Source organism: Cebidichthys violaceus, unplaced genomic scaffold (assembly GCF_023349555.1).
Source record: "Cebidichthys violaceus isolate CVI_PGR_0920_01 unplaced genomic scaffold, fCebVio1.0.p SCAF_15, whole genome shotgun sequence".
Classification (NCBI taxonomy): domain Eukaryota; kingdom Metazoa; phylum Chordata; class Actinopteri; order Perciformes; family Stichaeidae; genus Cebidichthys; species Cebidichthys violaceus.
Window position 1 is genome coordinate 3549003 of NW_027176318.1, and position 22714 is coordinate 3571716.

The window sequence follows — 22714 nt, forward strand, 5'->3', positions numbered from 1 at the left end:
GAGGTAAAGTGAGTCAATGATCCATGGAAGTGTTGTAATCCAGATAAGGCTTCTAATGTGTGTCAAAGGTGTGCTCTCCTGTAACTTCACACTAACGCTGCTAGCACTGCTCTTTGGTGTATATCAAACGGTAATAATTCTTCTGTGACATATCCGACCATTGAAGTGATTAAGTGTTAGTGAAGGTGTGCTTTGTCAGAGCTCTAGTTCTTCCCCCATCTTCATGGAAAATGTTTAGACCAGTCGTTGTTTATTAAAGCTGTCTAAATACCTGCTAGCAGCGACTATTTCATGTTTTTGTTTTTTTGCAGCCACAATATGGAAATGCAGGACCGAATAAACCACTGATTTTACCACAGGGTGGCGCTACAGGACAGCTCAGAGACTCAGAAAGCAGTTCCATCGTGAACCACCAACACCTCTCCAACTCACCGATGGGAAAAGTCCACCAAGTTGTCCGTCCAAATGACTGCTGAGTCCACTGGTGTTGCCGTTTGAGTTTACAGCGTGATGATCAGGGAGTTGCACAAGATGTCAACAAAATATGTAGGTGTACAAACTAAGCCTCCCAGCTGTCACTGGGACAAAGTCCAATGAAACCCACGTGACGAGTAGAGACGAAGATATGAACGCAATCAGTGAGTAACTCGGCCAATATCCTGTTTTTCTCGTCTGACCTGATACAGGAAGTCATTTTCAGCTGCAGAGAAGTTGGTTTCACTTTGAAATCGAGCAGAAACAAAGAACTGGTGTGTAGTCAGGCTGAAGAGTCATGGACAGTCTGAGGTGTGTCCTGTTGGTGCTCTGCTTCCAAAGCTACTGGAGTCTGCCCCAAACTCTGGAACAAGGTACTGTCCTGCCAACAGTGTGGTAACAGAGTTAACTCTTTGTGATTGGGGCCTGTGGAACGGTGTCAGCAACCACAGGAGGAATCGTGATCACAGATCAACTTAATGTTTAACGTTGATATTTTATCCTTGATTTGAGATGACGGAAAGCATAGGGAGATGGTAACCACTACTTTTGATGTTAGGCTGAATCATATCTACATATCCCATTCAATTTGTATTTAATCTCAAGCAAGATGTTTTCAATATCAGTTTTTCCAGGAAGTATGAGGGCAGTCTCTTTACCAGAAGGGCAAATCTACATAGGCATGCGTTGGAAACTTCACTTACTGCACTGAAAATGTAACCTGTGAGACGTGACAGAGGAGTGTTGTGGTTCTTCGCAGCTGCTTTGCGTTTTGTTGGGCTCGCTGACTGGGGAGGCGTTCCCTTCCCTCCGTACTACACTCCACATGAGGAGGCTGTTGCTGCAGAGGTGGACAGGTTGGCCCAGACTGGGGGAATGGACTTCATCCTCAGCCTGGGAGATCACTTCTACTTTAGTGGTGTCAAGAATGTGGAAGACCCTCGCTTCAAGGTCAGCTTACAAAGCCAACACACACACACACACACACACACACACACACACACACACACACACACACACACACACACACATTGTGGAGAGTGAGATTATGTTTGGTGATGAAGCATATGAAGAAGATGATTTAACAAAATGTACAGTTCTGAAAAAGACTCAGACTCGTAACCATCTGGATGAAAAAATATTGGCTGTGTGATTTAAAAAAAAAAAAACAACAAAAAAACGTTTTTGAACTAATTTCCTAGGTTGACACTCGTTTCCTATTCCAGGTATCCACCCAACACCATCATTGTTAAGGATTAGGAAACAGAGTTGCAACTTAAATATTCACTGTAGCCAGGTATGGTTGGCTGTGGTTGTATTGCTGCAGATCTCAGGTCTGCAGACCCTCAATCAGCTGCAGACCTGATCTGGTCTGTGTAAGTCAATTTACTTTGGATCTGGTCTATTTCAGATCAGTTTTGAATGTCCTCCCTTTTAAATCAGTTTTGTGTCTTTCAAAATGAAATCATGCATGTCAGCTTTGGGGTATAGGTCTCCAATCAGGTCCAGCATTTTAGACCTTTTAAGACCTCTAGTTGCAACCCCAGCTATGCTTCAAGTTTGGCCTGGTTGCCCCAGTAAACTTAATGTAGAATTCGGGATTTCTGGCCAAACAGCATCGTTCCAAGTTGCATGGAGAAGGAAAAACGTCTGAAGAGGTACAACTCCAGCAATAGCATCTGAAAATGTGGGTCAACCTCACACAAATTGCAACAAAAACAAACACAACAGATTTTTTTTTTTTTATTTTTTGTCCTCAACATGTTCTGAATGAGAGAAAAAAAGTCCTACGGAATTGTATGAAGAGAAAGTTTAGAAAATCGCCGGAATATGATTTTATCAAAACCTTTTAGTCACATTTCAGTGACTGTTGTGCATGTTGGATTTGACTAGGGTGTATTTTTGGTCTGCATACCGGAACGCGACGGAGAGGGCCGGACACCAGCAGATGAAATCGGTTATAGAAATCCAAGTACCGTATTTTCCGCACTATAAGGCGCACTTAAAAGCCTTTAATTTTCTCAAAAAACAACAGTGCGCCTTGTAATCCGGAGCGCCTTATATATGGATCAATTGGTTAATTGGTTGATCCATACTGGTTGTACACGGCGCTCTGTCAAAATGTTTCAGTACGACTGGTAAACTACAAAGCCGCACCGCTTGCAGCATTACGGCTACCGTAGTCAGGGGCGTCGCCGAAGTAATAGCGGTAAACACCGGTACTGTGCTTACTCAGACTGTTTCTTTTACGTGTTTACTGAATCAGGGAAAAGTTCCCCTCTACGTTTAAGTTACCGTATTGTGAATGAAATCAAAAATCAATAAAGTTTGACTGAATGATTTATCTGACTGTTTTGTTGACATTCCCTTTAGCACAGCTCCATCTAGTGGATGCATAACGCAACCCCAGTCAAACGTTTGACTGTAGTAGCTTCTATTCTATGCGCCTTACAATCCGGTGCGCCCTATATATAAAAACAGTTCTAAAATAGGCCATTCATGGAAGGTGCGCCTTATAATCCGGTGCGCCTTATAGTGCGGAAAATACGATATGTAACATTAAAGATTGCAGAACGGAGTGTCAATAGCTTTCAATAATAATCCTCTAATGCTGTGCATATATCACCAATTACTATTTACATTTTCATCTAGTTTTTGTGAGTAGAATCTCTGCAGTGAACACGACAATATTTAATCATTTGTGGTTTATTCGATAGGGAGAGATACAGTTTACTGTATGCAGGCGAACTTAAAACAGCTATCCAATGCACGCGTCAGGGCGGCTGAGAATGTGCGGACCAGTATACGGAAACTCTGACCCATGTGTAAGAACATCGTGCAGAGAGGGGAAATTACCGACGCAGATGGTGAGGTCAAGTTACATTGTTAATTGACTACATCTCCAGTAGTGTATTCTTTATACCACAAGCATTGCCGGAGGTTTTACCCTCAGTGAACTCCACTGGCTAGAAGCTATTTCCTTCCCACTATTTCCTTCCCACTTACAATACAGTTGTGTCAGAGTGTTTTTTTTGTTTGTTTGTTTTGGTTTTTTTCAAACAGTGAAGTCTTGATGCTTTCTCATTCACAGCACACATTTGAAAGTGTCTTCTCCCAGCCCTCTCTGCTGGATATCCCATGGTACCTGGTTGCTGGAAACCACGACCACAAGGGCAATATCTCCGCTCAGATGGCCTACTCTGACGTGTCCCACCGCTGGTAATTATCAAACAATACCAACATGGTTATAATGGGAACAGTTTCAGACAGAAATAAAAAGAATCAACCCTCCTACACTCATTTCAATCAGGAGAGGCAAGTCAGATGAAGAAAAGACAATTGTTTATTATTAATGGATGATATGTAATGATAAAGTCTTTGGTGCTTGGACTCTACATGGAGATTTGTAATGGAGGGGCGTCTGCCCTGAGATTAAGTCTAACCAGTTTCATATCAGTCATTGATTGTTAATCTATATTAAGATAGATTGCTGAAAACCTGAAAAATAATTTCCGCCCACTCACTCATGTGACAATAAATACAAAACCAAACGGATCTCCCTTACCACTGGGGACACGAGGGCTCAACACAGGAGTTGATCACTGGACTCCCCTCTCTCTTCGCTCTACTCCACAGGATACTGGAACAGACCAAAAAGATTTGACCTCCCCTCCTTTCCCCTAAATGATTTATTAAAAGACTTGTATTGTTTCTTGTCAAAAGTCCCCTGGGTTGCCACACTCCTTGCTGCCTTTTTTGTATCAGTATAGCATTAAGTGTGTGTTGTGTCTGTAGGAATTACCCAGGTCTCTACTATGATCTCCAGTTTACTGTCCCGCACACAAATGTGTCAGTGACCATCCTGATGATTGACACAGTGGTGTTATGTGGAAACACCTACGACCAAACCCAGCCTTCAGGACCAGAGAACCCCAGAGACGCAGATCAACATTGGAACTGGATCAGGTCTAAACTGGCCAGCAGCAGGTGAGCTACTATGAACAGGCACAGACAAGTCCGACAGTATATAGAGACAAAATGTTTGTGCTGGACTCCAGAATACTGAGCTTTGAGTTACACAAATTAAAGATAACATCAACCTAAATGTGAAAATGATTTAAAATTATAAAAAGAAATATTGTTTTGAATCCTATTAACCCTTTCCATCAGTGTATCACTTGGGATGGCCACTATATTGATTACCATCTCACTACCAACCAGACTGAACGTTTAGATTATTTATAAATATCTGAACTCCATTAATCACAATATTAGCCTCTCTATTGACTACTCTGAGCACAGCATTATTTTTGGGGATTTACATATTTTAAGGGGGCTGAGGAAACTGTAACATACCATTCTCTTTAGGAGGAGAACCTCACACAACCCTCTCCTTAGAGCAGAAACATCACATTTGGCCAATTCCAACACCTATGACGTATGTGTGACCAAGAGACTGATTTTGTTAGACAGGCTGGGGTCATGTCCAATGTATTCTCAGACAGAGCTTCAAACCAGGGTGATTAAGCAGGCTTTGGACGGAGCGCAGTCACTTAAACGTAACACTCTGCTTTAAAAAGAAAAAAACATCCCACGTGTGACTGCACATCAGTCTCCTTCAGTGTTTGTCCTGAAAAAGCTGTGACCACACCCGTTTTGTTTAAGTGCCCTGACAAAGAGCTACAGTGGTTGAAACATGTTGGCTGATTTAGCTTTGATGAAAACATTTTGTAATGTATCCCTCCTCTTTAGAGTAGATTAGTTTCCCTGTTTTCCAGGAGCAGCAGACACATGTTTGATCCACAGTTGAACACACAAATTGTTATAACTTCAACACAAATGTCTGACAAATAAATGCAAACCTATAGCATTCAGTGTGTTGTTCCACCACAAGCCTCCAGAACAACCTTGGCACTCCTTGTCCTATATTCTCTAGTTGTGTGGAACTCTGCTGGGTTAATGAACAGCATTCTTCAAAAAGATATTCCCTCATTTGGTTTTGATAATGTCTGTCATTTCAAAACACAAAATACAAGATTCTATGTATATCTGAATACATGGATGAGGGGTCGAGGTACCTCTTTCATTATGGTATGTAAGGCAGCTAGTAAACCTGAGATGGAACAAAAACATTTCATCCAGGAGGTGGCAGTGTTCACTAAGTGTTCACCAGTCTATCTCTATAAAACGCTGCAGAAGACAGTGATCGATGGGCTGAAAGCAAACCACGCAATGGGGTTTTCTACAAACCAAATATGTCATCATGATAACTCTGAAGCTCCTTAATCATACAAAATCTTCCCAAAGTGGCTCTAAATGAAGTTAAAATCTAAGATCTTAAAATCTAAGATTATCAGTAAATTGTTCTTTGAACAACTTTGTTTTATCATTTATTTTCACAGATCACTCGAGTATCTATAAAGAAGAGAAGCATACATTTTGAAGCAATGAGTTTGTTTTGCCGGTCTCTCTGGATTAAGCTCTGAACACGTTCTTTGGCTCGTCCCAGGTCAGACTATGTTGTGGTGGCTGGTCATTATCCTGTGTGGTCCATTGGCAATCATGGACCAACATCCTGTCTAGTAAACAGACTGAGGCCCTTACTGAAGAAATACAGAGTCACCGTGTACCTGTGTGGCCATGATCACGATTTGCAGGTATGTACTGCATTTAATTATTTTTATTTAACCTTTATTTAACCAGGAAAGTCCCATTGAGATTAAAAATCTCTTTCAGTTGACAAAGGGCATTTTGAACAACATTAAAAGCATTTTGCAAGAGTTGCCTCAATTGCCTGCACAAGAGTTGACGCACAGCAATATATCACAGTGTCGTCAGCATAAAAGTGAAAGTTAGCATCCACCACATTTTGGCCCAGATTATTTATATAAACAGTAAATAAAAGTGGACCTAATACAGAGCCTTGTGGCACACCTTTACAGATGGTTGCAATATCAGAGGATAGACCCTCATATCTGATGCACTGAGACCTATTCTCAAGGTAGCTCGTGAACCAAGCGACCGCTTGCTCCGAGAGCCCTGAGTTAATGAGCCTTAGCCTTAAAACATCATGGTCAACTGTGTCAAATGCTTTAGACAGATCAATAAACAGTGACGCACAATGTTGCTTCTTGTCAAGAGCAACAGAAATGTCTGTAATAGTGCTATGTTTTTTCCTAAAGCCTGACTGATCGGTTGATAAAATGGCATTGGTGTATAAGAACTCCTTAAGTTGTTTGCTCACAAGAGCTTCAAGAATTTTAGCAAGTACAGATAAATTAGATATTGGCCTATAGTTATTTAAACTAGATGGGTCACCACCTTTAAACAGTGGGTGAACAAAGGCAGATTTCCATTTCATTGGTATTTCTTATTTTTTATTGTCAGATTAAAAAGATATGCAAGTGGCTCTGCAACAAAATCAGCAGCCAATTGCTAAGTCACAAAAAGAATATTGTGTGTGTGTGTGTCTGCTCAGCAATGATTTTATCCAATTGTCTCAATTATTGACATTATCAGATGTCACACTAACCACAAGTGCATCTCTTTCCACCTCTCTGGCGTTTTAAAAAGTGCACCAGTTGGCCAAAGACACAAGCAACAAAGAATATTTACCTGTTGCTGATTGGTCCAAAGCTGGTTTGCACCTAAGCTGGCATGTGATCACATTTTGTGGTCCTCAAATCTTCACAAGCCCAGAAATTCAAGACCAGCCGAGTTGTCATAGTATATGTTGTATGGTATATGTTTGTATTTTTAAGAAGAGGTTGGGACATGCTAGTGGAGTTGTATGATCCTTTGTTTCAACCCTTTATGAATATATTGTAAATACAAACAAGTATTGTACTTAAGAGCAATGTGAAATGTACTTGTACTTGTTTACTGAATAACTACAGATTGGGGGAAATATTGTACTTTCTGCTGCATCAATCTGACATTTGTAGTTACTGTTTTTTATGCAGATCTAGTTTTTGCATACAAAATATATGTATGATCAAGTTATAATATGATGCTATAGACCGAAAACCTAACCTAAACTAATTTAAAGTAGTTTAAATGAGCCCCTCTTCAATCAGCTAACAGTGAAATGCTGCTAACACATTGATGCATACGTTTTGATAATCCAAAAATATAAAAGTACTTTTTTCACAAATGTTGAATAATCGTTTGTTTTGGTCTTAGTCGGCTAATATCTCTTAATAATCCACTCGATCTGTGGTCAGTCAATCTGAAACTAATTTATTATTATTATTGTTGGGATTTGTGCACAATTTTTTTTTTCTCATGAAAACCACAGATTCAATGTTTTCATTATCATTATTTTTTAAAAAATGTTTATTTTGCTGATATGTCTGTAGTTTTGAATACAGAACTTGATGCAAGCATTGTCGCAAAGTATCTGATTACTTCTTCCATTGTGTTCTGGTTTGGTTTTTCCTTAGAGTAGATGATGTTGACGCTGTCCATCTCTCTTCCAACAGTTCATCAGAGAGGATGATGGGAGCTCGTATGTAGTTAGTGGGAGTGGAGCTGTCAGTGACCCTGCCACCACTCACAGGGAAAGTGTTCCTCTTCCCTGGCAGCTCTACTCCAGTCCTGTCAACCACACAGCAGGAGGCCTGGCTTACTTCCAGGTCACCGAGCGTCAGATGACCGTCAGTTTCCTGCAGACTGATGGGAAATGTGTTTACCAGGCAGAGCTGCCGCCACGCACAGCCTGATGCCTTTCATCAATCTACAGATCTGATCTGCCATAGTCAGTTAGAACAGATTTCTTATTGTGTATATATGTGGTGGAGACAGTGCTAACTTTTGCACAAGTCTAGTATGTTTCACATATTGTCCTCTTATAATCTTTTATATTTAAGATATGTTTTCTATTTTTTTTGTGGCTGTGCATGTATGTATGAACAGCGATATGATCAAAGATCTTTAATGGAGGCTTGTGTTTAGATGACATTTAACATCTTGGTACTTTGGCTTGGAAAGCTTTGTTATTTTCCTCACAGAACGGCATCTAAAGAAAAGCATTGATTTACTTTTGATTTAGTTTTGTATGAAGAGGCTGCACACACAGTTACACTCTAAACATGGGGAGTCAGCAATTCATATGTGATTGTAACTTGTTCTCCTGAACTGTAACCGTTCCCTTTTCCCTCTCACCTGCATACGATTATACTTTGTCTTAAGAAAATATTGTTTCCAGGAATTTCAAACACATTCTTCATACCTAGTTGCTGTGAGGACTCTCTCTGCTTACCGCTTCCGCAGATGAAAACAACACAATGATCATTTTAAATCAAGTCATTTTAAAGAACAGATATTTGGTAATATTGATCTGTCAATAATATTGTCATCCCTGCTCTAGGGTGCTGTTTTTACAGGTTGCCATAATTCTAAACAATACAAATAGATGCTAAACATATAGGATGTCTTATCCAGTTTGACTTGAACATCATTTAACAGTATTGACAGTGAAATAGAGATATCTTTTTTTGAAATATACAACTTTGGTCTTGTTCTGTAAAATATCTATTACCTCTTCAACATCTCACCACATAATAAAAATGATCTGCAACAAGCTGAAGTATAAAAGAGCAAATAATTGCATCATATACAAATATGTTAATTTTTATTAAACACAATAAATTAAGCATCAGATACAAAAATAATATATACTAGGTCTTGATTTCACTAGTCTCCCAAAAGTCCAATGTGATATTAAATGAAATAAATAAAATCAGTTGGTAGTCCTAATCTACAGTCATCAGAGGTACCACTCACCAAATATAAAAGAAAGACATGGAATATTACAGTCTCAGACTAGTGTGCAGCTTACAGTAGGAATGTTCAAACAGTGTCTTTTTCTGCAGCAGGAAATGATAAAAGGATTAAATATGTCTAACATAATCAGAGGCAGTTTCACAGAAACGAAAGGAAGGATTGATTCCAGTGTTTGACAGTGGAATGTTGCACTAGATCGGTTCAGCTGTACCGCATGTTACCACAGTGTATTTGTTTGTGTGTGTGTGTGTGTGTGTGTGTGTGTGTGTGTGTGTGTGTGTGCGTGTGTGCGTGCGCGCGTTTGTGTGTGCATGTGTGATGGAACACACACTCTATACATCCTGGAGTGGCACTCCTTCTTTTCCCCTTTTCAGAGCTTTCTTCCTGCGCTTGCAGCAGACCACTGTGGCCGCGATGATGAGGCCAATCAGCAGCAGGATGAGGAAGATGGCAGCAGCAATCACACCCACTGAATACACTGTGGAAGACAAAACAAGAAAACAATACATTAAAGAGCTTTCCTTTACATTTTTTTTTATTAGAAATATTCAGAAAATGCCGTTAAGATAGTGATATTTTTCTTGTGTAAGTAATAAGATGAAAGGCCAAGGGCTTCACAACATCAATGACTATGAATAAACACACACACACACACACACACACACACACACACACACACACACACACACACACACACACACACACACACACACACACACACACACACACACACACACACACAGCACTTCATTCCATTGTCCCATCATCCTCTGTGTGTGTGTGTGTGTGTGTGTGTGTGTGTGTGTGTGTGTGTGTGTGTGTGTGTGTGTGTGTGTGTGTGTGTGTGTGTGTGTGTGTGTGTGTGTGAGACTGATAGAGATCTTAACATGTGTGTCTAGTGTATCTGTGTGTTTTTTCTTTCACCAATCAATGATAACCACCCAGAGGCACTTTCAGGAATATGCCACCTACAAAGGTATAATCACGTATTGCTGACGCAAGATGGAGCTGAAAAGAATTTCTGAAAAGAAGATCCTACTTTTACATACACAGAATGAAGAACAGCATAAAGAGAGACACACTTTCAACCAATAACATCCATTCGTCAATCGATTCTAGAGAACTGGTGTGTCAGTACTGTGGTCACTACGCAACTTTTCAGTTGCGTGTCTTCCTCGGGACACTTTGTGTACTGAGGAAGGACGTAACTCATTCACTTCCCTTTCCACATGTTTCCTGTTTGCAACCTCTAAAAGAATCAGGACGCCTCACCTTCAAAGATGGACTGGTTGTGGTCGTTGGAGCACTGGGTCTGGCTCAGCTCTCCCAGCTGCTTTTGGACGCGGCTGGGAAGAAAGGCCTGGACGTTGAAGCAGTAGCTCTCCCCTCGGTCCAGATCAGTCAGCTCTATGACGTTGGTCTGAGAGATGTACACTTTCTGCAGACAACACAGAAGGAAAGCTGTAGTTTGTATTGTCTTATTCATGTGTGTGTGAGGCTGACATTTTAACGTCCGCTGTTGCTCACCTTGCCAGTGCTCTTATTTTTCCGATAGGTGACTTTATATTGCAGCTGATTAGAGAAGATATCCCTGATGTTCAGCTGGCGGTCATCGTGAAACAGGGCAGTGAGTGGGTCCGTCACATACAGGGTGGTCTTCTTTTTGTCTTCACTTACTTTCAGCTTGAAGTCTGGTCTGCCGATGTCAGCTGAGGAGGAGGAACAAGGGATCCAAGGTTGTTTATCTGGACATATAGCTCTGAATATAAAGCACTGTTCAGAGACATAAATGACTACATGTTTGGCGACATTCAAGGCCAAAAAGCTGAGCAAATTTGATGATATTTGACTAACTCAAATATAATTTTTGCTTATTATTTTCATACTTTTGCCTGCCATTACTATTACTTTATTGTATCGTATTGTGAACATGACAGCACTGCAACAAAGTCAGACAGGTCAAAAGCCACAAGCAGTCAGACGTCCACATTATCTAAACTAGAGCTACAACAATTAGTTGATTTATGGTTTATAGTTCTAATTATTATATTTGTCAATTAGTTGACCAACAGAACATTAATTGGCAACTTTCTCGGCAACAAGCTTTAGTTTAAGCTTTTCAAATGTGAGTGTCACATTTTGGACTGTTGGTGTAACATTTGATGACTGGGCAACAATTCTCTGTTAATACATCGACCAAATGATTGATTCATAATTGGTCAAATCATTTGCAGATGTGTAGATTATGAACTCAATCATTAGCTGCAGCCTTAATCTAAACCACATCATTTGGAGGTCAAATTGAAAGCAGGCACTAAAAAGGTTGCTCTTAATGCTAACAGAAAACAAGCAGCCAGAACTGACCAATCACAGCTCTTGGAGTCTCTGTAGCTGCATACATCACCTCTTAATACTATACATCCATCCTAAATACAGGTCAAAGAAAGTTGGTCTGCATACTGTGATGGAACAGTTTGGGGAATCATTTTGCTTCTCACCTTTGTTTTCTTTCTGACTGCTTTTAGACTTCTCTTTAGCAATGTCACCTTGTTCCCAAAGCTCAGCAATTAACTTAATTAACTTAATGAATGAGTTGATGATTATTCATAACAGAAATGATAGCCAAAAGTGTGAGAATAAGAATTAAGTAAGTAAGGAAAACACTTTCTTGTTAAATCAGCTATGTTCCACTGTTGACCTCTCTGTTGACCTCTCTGAACATGTGTCTGAACTATTTTATGATATTCTGACTGCTGCACAAGTGAAATGTTATTTCCAACACATTAAAACCATGTCACGGAAGTAGAAGGACCTACTGTCTTTGTAGGGGCAGAATCGTGGCGAGCTGGTGTGAGGGAACTCGATGAGACTCGAGGTGGCCCCCAGTGGGGGTTCAGACAGGACATCAGCTGTGTAGACGGCATTGAGGTCAGTTAGAGAGCTGGACAGATCACACACTGTCACGACGGACCGGATACAGTGAGGGTTCCTCTGTTTGTTAGCACCAACCCTGCAGCAGTTCAAGAAGTCACATGAACATTAAAATAAGCCCAGACACAAGAGAATGGATTACAGGACATCATATCACTGAACAAATACATTTTACATTATAGGCATGACTGTCAGAATGCAGTAATTAATCACGGCAGGATCGGAATCTTTGCGAAGGAGAACGAAAGAGTATAGATTTGAACATATAGGGGAGCATTGATACAGTTGTTGGCATTTGTAATTGGATTTTTGTCAGATGTTTAAATGGTATTGTTCTTGCCTCTTTCATTTTTCTCGTATTGAATTATTAAGGTTTCTGTGCCTTTTAGTTATCGCTCTCGTTTAAGGTCTCTGGCATAAAATCAACATTCCAGTACAATCTTTTACTGGATCAGTAATGGATTCCTATCACGCCCTGCTGCCGTTGATCTTTCCTTCAAGGTTGCTCTGCGATCATGTAAGAGGGGAATGGACTTCAGCACACACTGACAACCTGAATGTGCCTTTGAGGGGAATAAATAAACGGCCTGAGTGAGCTTGGAATGAAATGTCATTTCTTGAAAGGGAACAACAGGCGAGGGATTAGATGCAGGTACTTACGCAGAGAACTCCACTGTGTAGGCGTAATCAGCTGATGGTTTGGGCTCCCAGCTCAAAATTGTTTTAAAATTGGTGGATTTCCAGGTGACATTCTGTGCTCGGGGGTAGGAGCCTGGAAATAAAAGAGTTCATGTAAAATATTATTCCCAATATGTGGTGTTGAAGGTCAAAAACATTGCACAACAATGCATAAAAGTATTATTATTTTTGCTTTGTGATACATTGGCTATAAGGCATTTTATAAACACTAAATTACACGTGTTTTTTTTTTTTACAAAATTACTACATATGATCACACTAAAAATAAAATATTTTTTATATTATTATATATTATATTTAATATTATTTTAATTAAAAATAAAACCTAAATGTTTAAACCCAGCACTTTATTGGGCTCACAAGGAGAGAAGATCTTAATGATCCTAAAGTTCTGAGTGAAACCTGTTGCTCCTATCAGTGTTAATAAGGGATCCTTGGTCATATAGTTCTATTCAATTTAGCCACAATTTATCACACTGACCGCTCAGCCATAGTCTTCTGACTAAGCGTGCCGCCCAAAGAACACACAAGAGAGAGGCTCTTTTGATGACATCTGAGGCTAAGCCCAGTTTCTATGTGTTGGCTGCATACGGCTACAACGTGCCTGAATCATTGACACAATAGACTTATAACAGGTTGTAAATCAACGCTTGCTTTAGCCAAAGTGGGCAAACAGAGCACATTCAGGGCACATTCTGGTGCAGGTTCTGTGATCAACGTCTTAAGGCCCTTGTATGTGACAAATTAGAGACAGCATGTTAAATAATAATTCAAAATCAGAATGGATAACAGTAAAGTGGTCTAGACAGTCTCACAGTGAGCAGATCTAGACTTTTATAGTTGTAAACGTGATGGCAGAAACAGTAATGAGCTAGTTGTTTGATCCTCGTTAAGGTAGGAACAGGAACCTGGGCATTTAAGTGTTACAAGTAATCTTGATTCAAATTGGTAGGATACACATGCAGGGAAAAGTGAGATCATATTACGTACAAATATTTGAATATATTCTGAAATAATGATATTTGTGCAGGGTGGATAGTCGCTTCTTAAAGATAGAGGCTTAGAAGTTAATTTGTGTTAAAAAAAATTCAGTTTTAAAATTGACCCTGTGTACGAGTATTACATATAAACATAAGAGTACAAGCATTAAGTAGCAAAGAAAAACATATCTAAATATAAAAGATATTTTATAGATACGTTATTGTAAAGAAAACTGTGACGTTGATGGTTCTACAGAATAACCTTTACAGATAAATCTCATTTGCAACAATATATAACTACTATAATATATAACTACGCAGTATAGTATTTCCTTCTACTGTAGGCCACTGTTTTCATCTTTTACATTCTACATTTCTAATTTTCCCATCTCATAGCAATTTAACGTAATCAACCCTTACTTTAATATTACAGACGCTGAAATGACACATTGCTGTTGATGCTGAAAGTAATCTGAGGAAAAAGATTTCAAAAAACAAAACATTCTTCATTAGGGTCGCATGGTCTTATTATTAGGACTCACCTGAGGCCGAGTGTGTGAAGAGAAAGAAGACAGTCAATAGAGCTGCTGAGAGTCTTATCGTCACCATGTCGGGTAAAGTTCCTCTCAGGTAAAGTAGTCCAGGTAAAGTGTGCTGTCCGCTCTCTCTCTCTCTCTCTCTCTCTCTCTCTCTCTCTCTCTCTCTCTCTCTGTTCACCGTTTCTAGTCTAGGATTTCTTCTGTCTCGCTGTAGTCTGACTGACTCCGATGGTTATAGCCCTCGAAAAGCGCGAGACTTCCCCAAATAAGGAGCGTCCGGCTGTAACGTCACCAGACTAGGACAGCTATTATACATGCCACTGGAGTGCGCGTGCGTGACTGTCCCGCTGAGGTCATTCAGCGAATGAATTCAGGTTTTCTCCTGAATTACGATAATTTCCACCACACAAAGAACCCGTGACGCTTAATTTCTAGTTTATATGATTGTGATTTGTGTGAAGTGGTTTAGTCATAATGTGCCTACACATTACATGCAATTGTACACGCATACGCACTGCCACATTGAATCCATGCGAATGATTATTAGGTTTGCATTACTGGAATTGTATTATTGAATATTTTAAACTGAGTCAGTTTATTGTTCCTATTATTTGCTTGTAGTTTGAGCTAGAACGTAAGAAGAGATATTGTGTGACTCTTTGCATTCTTTTCTTCGCATCACCTTTCATTGCTGCATACAGTTAAAAACAAAACTTTCTGTTTCCATATTTTTTAGTGATATCTGTCTTAATCAGTTGTCCAAAGAATTTTTCATATGAAGTTCATATTGTGAGCTTACTGGAGAACATTAAACACCAGCAAGACCAATTAATTGCCAGAGTAAACTATCTCACCAACAAGCTACAACTGGCCAAGAAGTGACTGACCCAGTGCCGTCTGTCACTGTCCATTTAACTCAATGGAGAAAGTGGAGCATTTCGAGGAACGCCTTAAAGATCCCTCCAACTCTCAGCTGATGAAGAGTGTTTTATTAAGCATCGATCAAATGTGATTACATTTTTTCTGATTAAAATCACTCTTGATTTGAACTATTCTATATTATATGTAATTAACACTGGATAATACCCTGGTTGATTCAAAACATTCTGTAAAGTATAAGATATTAAAATAGCATTTTGTGAAAAAGTCACAAAATGCTATATACAGGGACTTTCGTATCATATTGTCATCACATTACAATAACAATGCGATGCAAAAATGATCCTAATTGACCTCCCATGGCATCGTTTTCATGAGAGACTAGTTCAACACCTGGATCCTCAGGGTTTTATACTTTGTTTTTCTCTCTGCAATCCCTTTGATGAATCTAGCCCACTGCAATAACTAACACCCATGTCTGAATCCTTTTCATTAAATAAGTTACTCATATTACAAGTCATACTGCAAAACTTCAGGCGTTTATTATCGCTACACAATAGGCCTGAGATAAAGGTTTACCAATGCTGTGAAGAGAGCTCACCTGAGCCTCAATGGTCACACAAACATTTCACAGCTACTATGCACCAACTAGGGCTGGGCAATAATTTTAATATGATAACTTATCATCTGTCAATGGAATCATATTGTGATGAAATCATATATTGAGATCATGAAATATGGACGTAGTGACGTCACCCATAGGTTTCTGAAGTGCCGTTATGAAGCTCCACCACCGGTTGTCACCATCTTGGCAGTGAGGACACATCCTAATTTTAAAAATGGGCTAAGAGATGAATCATCTGTGGATCTATCTATCCATCCATTCTTACTATGTCTTACTACCATTCCACCCCCCCCCCCCCATAGCCTTATTATGGATCTGACAGACGCTGCAGCGTCGTGCATGAGTCAGGACCTCCACTCTTCAGACATCTGGTGAACTTGAGGTCTATTTATAGACTCAGTTGTTTAGAGACATGCTAAATCTCCAGACACAACTGAAAAAAAGAGTTCAAACTGTGGAATGGGGTGTTTATAGAAGAGTTTCACTGTATTAACTATACAGTAGACATGAAGTTCCAACGTGACTGAAAACTGACACCTTTGGTTTAGTCTGTTTTTATCATTGCCAAAGATATTGTTGTGTGGCAATGTAGCGCAGAGTTTCGAAAACCAGTCTGCACTCACAACCGCATTCCCATGAACATATAGTGTATACTTGTAGAACAACGTAAATGGTAAATGGTAATGAGCTTGTACTTGTGTAGCGCTTTTCTCGTCTTCCGACCACCCACATGTCATTCACACCCATTCACTGAATGGCGGGGGCTACCATGCCCTTCAGAACTAACTAAGGCTACATCCACACTAATACGTTTTCTACCATCTCCGTCCAGACTAAAACGCATGAAAACGAACGTGACTATTCACGGTGCCGGTGTAAACAGGAAGTAGATTGATTTGTTAAAAAAAAATACAACAGTGTAATAAAGTAGTCTTTAATAATGAACGTTATGTCATGTTTGATACTTAAGATCTCCCTCTATAAACTCAAACAGACACATTTCGTGGAAAGTTTTAGAAGTTTTATTTTTCAGACTTAGTTACAGTGCAGCGGGTCTCACTCTATCTCTCTCTCGCTCTATCTCTCTCTCACATCAAATTTACTTTAAAATGAACACTTACACATAAAACTACTTTAACATGCTTTGCAAAATGGTCAGGAATTATTTATACTCAGTAAACAGTACACGATTTGTAGTAACTTGGGGTAAAACTGGTTGTTTAATGTGATACAGTCCTTTCATTGGAACTGACTAGGATATCTGTCTGGCACTGGGCTAGAGCATGTTCCCAGTTCCCCATTATCCCTCACCCTCGCTTCCTGGCAGTGAGGTGCCCAGCTGTAGCACAGCTTACTGTGGCTTTCAATACCAAGGAACCCTCTGACGGGAAGGACTGAATGCAAATGCAATTCTTTTCACTTTATAAAAGCACAGTGAGAGCCTTTAGTACACTCTCACACAGGCACAGAGAGCAGACTACAGGCAACAACCTTTCAACAGAGGGAAAAAATGAAATCTAATGCAACTCCTTGGGTTCATTTTTGGAATTTGATGAAATAAAAATAATTACAGGATGACTAGATTATTATTATTCATGTTGCCAGGTCACAGGTGTCTCACAATAAATTGGTCTCTTCATATCTTGTGGCGTATCCTATATAATTCCAGCAAAGTGATTTGGGTAGAGCTGCATTCACTTGGCTGGTTTGATGTATTATATAGAAATGTATGAGATCTTTGGGCCTCCGTCAGACAGCATCACCGCCCGCTGGAGTCCTGCCTTAATGACTTTCCCAGGCCCATTCCTGGAAGAAAGGAAAGAAGCAGCTGTCTTTGATATTTACTGTATTAATGCACAGTGGCCAATGACAGGCATGAAAGAGCACTAGTACAGACAGCACAAGGGAAATGTAATAACACTATTGGTAGCAGTAAAAAAAGAGTTAGTTCATGACATGGAGAGTAGAGAGCCCCCATATCTTTTTCCTTTAAATAAATCGATAGAAGAGATATACGCACACTGCAGAGTACACTTTATTTGAGCTTTCAGTCTAAAGGACCTTAATGTATGCTTTGATAAAGCTCAAATAAAGTATAGTCTGCATAGATCTAAGTGTGCGGATATCTCTTCTATCAGTTTGATACTTCCAGCACCTTAGTTAAGATCAAGCCAGGTGGAGCGGTGGTTATCCTGCATTTCCCTTTAAAGAAATGAACAGTTATCAAGGTTAATACTTCCCTGAAGCACATTTGTCAGAAAACATTGCTGTCATAGCTCATTGATTGATAGTATTACTTTAATAAAATGTCAAGACCCATATCTGATAGCACATTGTATTTGTCCGTAAGTCTCACACACACAGCTGTGAGGCATTGTTGTTCTCTTCAGAATTTTAAGAGGGAGTCAGCGTACCAGCTTCACTTCTCACGTTTGTTTAAAGAGCCAAGAAAAAGGAAATTCGTCCTTGATTCTGAAGGCACAAAAGCGTGTGAGACTGGGCGTCATCCAACACTTCCTGTTTTGCTAGCTTGTCAGTTATGGTATATTTACTGAGAGCCTGGGTCAGCATCCTCTATCAGATAGTGTCGATATCTTAGGAATGCATGCAGATGAATCTCTAAGTCACCGCACTGGCTTTGGCTTTAAGAGCTTCTCCGGTCCGTGTCGAAGGGCCTTGCTCCCAATTTGGTGTGAATGTTTAGTCCTGATGGGCAGGTGGTAACTTGCATGGTAGCCTCTGCCATCAGTGTATGCATGAGTGTGAATGGGTGAATGACGACATGTAGTGTTAAAGTGCTTTGAATTGTCAGAAGACTAGAAAGGTGCTGCAGAAATGCAAGTCCATTGTGCAGTGCAGTGGCCATTAAGCAGACAGTGGGCCTCAACATGTACATTCATGCACAACTCACATGCACTACAAGGCACTATGTAAACAAAGCACAGATAATCTCTGATTACAACAAACACACAGAGGGAGAGAGACTTAATCCTCTGCTGAGGTAGACGTTACTCCACTATGTCTTTACATAGTTTGATGCGATATTAATGCTCTAAGTTTAGCATAGGTTGGTTTGTATCAAACATTGGATAAGTTTGATACAAACCAACGTATAAACTGTATAAATCCATGATGTCATTGTGAGTTAACACCAACTTCCCACACTAATTATTAGCAATTAAGAAAGGAGGACATTCTCTCACACTCAGTTGTCTTTATTTAATGTATCCAATATCAATTAAAAAAGACAAGGAATTGTACTAAACATGAGAATAAAGTTTATTTCTTAAAAAAACATTTTAAAAAGGCATGCTGTCATCAAAGTCATAACCAGTCAGAGTTTGAGTTCTTTGTGGAAGCCATTTTGTGCCGGTGCTTAATTAAAGAGAAAGCACACAGTGGTCCTTTTGTGTGTGTGTGTGTGTGTATGTGTGTGTGTGTGTGTGTGTGTGTGTGTGTGTGTGTGTGTGTGTGTGTGTGTGTGTGTGTGAGTGTGTGTGTGAGTAGGCGGGTAAAGAATGTGTGATGAAATGACAAACCATTTTAAAAATCCTGTATACTGTGAAAATACCAAATAATACAACTAATTTGTTTATTCAGAATGTACAGTATTTATAATAACATGAAATCATTATTTGAGGCCTTGTTGGTGTGAACAAGTAAAAAAAAAAAAAAATGTTGTTGTTGACCTTGTCAACTCTCCATTTTGGAGCTGACTTGAGAGACCAGTTTGCTATTATGCTTTATGTGACTGGAATGACAAAGAATGGAGCCAGCACCAGAACTGTTTTGAGCAGTGTGGAGAATACAATGTTTTCCCTTCAAGTTTCATATTTTTTTGGAAAACTGTAACTAAAATTCTATTTTGCCAACACGCCTCCCTGCCGGCAGGCTGTTTTGTCTTCTTCACATTTCACTATTACCGCATGACTCTACTCAACTCGACTCACTTTTTTGGTTTTCCATCAGCAAAAGTTGTGGTTAGTATCCTACAAGGTACTTTTATTTTGTTGGTACAACAACCGTAGTCAAGGTTCCAAGCAAGAGGAGATGATAAGTTGGTGTTAAAACACCGCAGACCACTGCTTAGTTAGAGTAAATCACCTAGCATGACACATCCTCCACAAACCCTTTTCACCGTAATAATTTGTGCCAGCTGTGCTGTGGGTGGCCGGGGCAAACCATCCACTCTGACATCATTCTCTGTCTTTGCTACTAAGAGAGGACACTCAATAGTCATTCCACTGCAATAAATGATATGTTAGGAAAACAGAAAAATTTCTTGGTAATAAAATCAATTAGTTGATCACTCTGTAATTAAGAGGCAAATTCGTTTTCCTTTGAATCATTGTGTCACAATTACAGTTGTGAGAAAGAATATTGATTAAGATGACTATGAGAGTATGTACAGTCTGGCCCTTTCATTTTCTGCCTGTCTACTAGGAGAGGACACTCTCCTAGTTTACCCACATTCTGCTTCTCAGTCCCAGGAATCAGGTTTCAGGAGTCAGGTTTCTACTGTACCTCGAAGAAAAAAAATGATGCATGCAGTGAGTGTACAAGTATGTCCATTCAATGGGTGGTGTCCATGTGAATGTGTGGTTACACATTCACAAAAGCCTGGTGACAAAGCTATCTCACTTGCTGATAAGAGCTAAATAATACATTTGCATTCCTGTGATTGAGGTTAGCTTGAACACAAGCCACTTGTACAAATAGCAAAGCCCCACCTTCTGGAAGCAGAAGTAACTTAAATAATTGAATTATGCATCATTCTGAATCATTGCATGACATTAAGTCATCAAACTCTAAGTCAGTGGCTTATTATACTAAATTACTCCATACTAATGTACTGCATACTATATTACTGCATACTAACATACTGTATACTAAATTACTGCATACTAACGTACTGCATACTATATTACTGCATACTAACATACTGTATACTAAATTACTGCATACTAACGTACTGCATACTATATTACTGCATACTAACGTACTGTATACTAAATTACTGCATACTAACGTACTGCATACTATATTACTGCATACTAACATGCTGTATACTAAATTACTGCATACTAACGTGCTGCATACTATATTACTGCATACTAACGTACTGTATACTAAATTACTGCATACTAACGTACTGCATACTATATTACTGCATACTAACATACTGCATACTAAATTACTGCATACTAACGTACTGCATACTATATTACTGTATACTAAATTACTGCATACTATATTACTGCATACTATATTACTGCATACTAACGTACTGCATACTATATTACTGCATACTAACGTGCTGCATACTATATTACTGCATACTAACGTACTGTATACTAAATTACTGCATACTAACGTACTGCATACTATATTACTGCATACTAACATACTGCATACTAAATTACTGCATACTAACGTACTGCATACTATATTACTGTATACTAAATTACTGCATACTATATTACTGCATACTATATTACTGCATACTAACGTACTGCACACTATATTACTGCATACTAACATACTGTATACTAAATTACTGCATACTATATTACTGCATACTATATTACTGCATACTAACGTACTGCATACTATATTACTGCATACTATATTACGGCATACTATATTACTGCATACTATATTACTGCATACTATATTACGGCATACTATATTACTGCATACTATATTACTGCATACTAACGTGCTGCAGACTATATTACTGCATACTATATTACTGCATACTATATCACTGCATACGTACTGCATAAAATATGTTACTGCATACTAACGTACTGCATATGTACTGAATACTACATTATTGTATATTAACATAATGCATACTAAAAACATATTAAACCTTAATAAAGGACATATTAACCTACAAAAGACGTCCAGGTCTATTTCCCCGCCAGTAGCTTTCACATCTCTGAAAACAACCTCAGCTAATTATTTGAATAAACGGACCACATATTAGGAATCTAAATGGTTATTTTCTCTCATGAAAACTTAATAAAGTGATATATTAACAGCATTTATTAACAGTACTCAAAACCTTCTTGAGAGATAAAACTATGAATAGTAAAAACTACTCATTATCAGAACAATGTACTTCAATTTACTTCAGGTCTTTTTAAGGTGGAGCATTCAATGTATATAATGCTGGATAGTTAAATAAATAATAATTAATGATATTCTCATCATCATATTTGAATTATATACTTTGGGAATAAAATCTCAATCTGCATAACCAGTAACATTTCTCTGTCAGGTAAATGTATTAGTACAATGTGTTTGCTGAAGTAGAAGTAAGTATACTCATGTTGACATGAAAATATGTGCTGATATGAAAATAAATTGCAGGAGCATCGAAGACGTTCAAAAAAGATCTAAAAACATGGTACAAGACACTAAAAGAGAAATGTTTAAGATGAAAACAGCTAAAACAGGAGGAGGAGAACAGAAACAGTGTTGGAGATATGGCGGGCAGCCTCTGTTTTGGGGGAAGAACGGTTGACAGGAAAGCTGAGTATGTGGGGGTCAACAGCAATGCGCGTTTCTTTGGTATGCTAATATTGACCAGTTAGCAAGCTCACTAATAAGCTAGCAAGTCACATGTCAACACACGCTATAACGTAGGCTTCCAAATAAAGTATTGCTTTCACTGTTTCCTTTTCTTAGTCCTTCAGACTGAAGGGACTACTCTCCAACTTAAAAAGAAAAGTCTTAAAGCTTCAGCAAGATCAATTGAAGTTAATGGGAGAATAATATCTAATACCCTTAAATTG

At 39.0% G+C, this 22714-nt stretch overlaps 2 protein-coding genes across 3 annotated transcripts; one reads left to right on the forward strand and one right to left on the reverse strand.

Moving 5' to 3' along the window:
• Nucleotides 1-527: 527 nt before the first annotated feature.
• On the forward strand, nucleotides 528-9055 carry acp5b (acid phosphatase 5b, tartrate resistant). Of its 2 annotated transcripts, XM_068709624.1 has the most exons (7): nucleotides 528-546; nucleotides 687-848; nucleotides 1235-1425; nucleotides 3566-3693; nucleotides 4270-4461; nucleotides 5984-6131; nucleotides 7956-9055. In XM_068709624.1, exons 2-7 carry the CDS (start codon nucleotides 773-775, stop codon nucleotides 8193-8195), a joined length of 975 nt encoding a protein of 324 aa, XP_068565725.1. In that variant the 5' UTR covers nucleotides 528-546; nucleotides 687-772; the 3' UTR covers nucleotides 8196-9055. The 2 variants fall into 2 exon arrangements, with proteins under 2 accessions (XP_068565725.1, XP_068565724.1); XM_068709623.1 differs by lacking the exon at nucleotides 528-546 and having other exon boundaries at nucleotides 651-848.
• Nucleotides 9056-9089: 34 nt separating this feature from the next.
• Nucleotides 9090-14623, reverse strand: f3a (coagulation factor IIIa). Its single transcript, XM_068709625.1, has 6 exons — nucleotides 14411-14623; nucleotides 12850-12961; nucleotides 12075-12268; nucleotides 10786-10967; nucleotides 10531-10696; nucleotides 9090-9736 (listed from the first exon to the last, which is right to left on the reverse strand). Exons 1-6 carry the CDS (start codon nucleotides 14475-14477, stop codon nucleotides 9591-9593), a joined length of 867 nt encoding a protein of 288 aa, XP_068565726.1. The 5' UTR covers nucleotides 14478-14623; the 3' UTR covers nucleotides 9090-9590.
• Between the last annotated feature and the right edge of the window lie 8091 nt (nucleotides 14624-22714).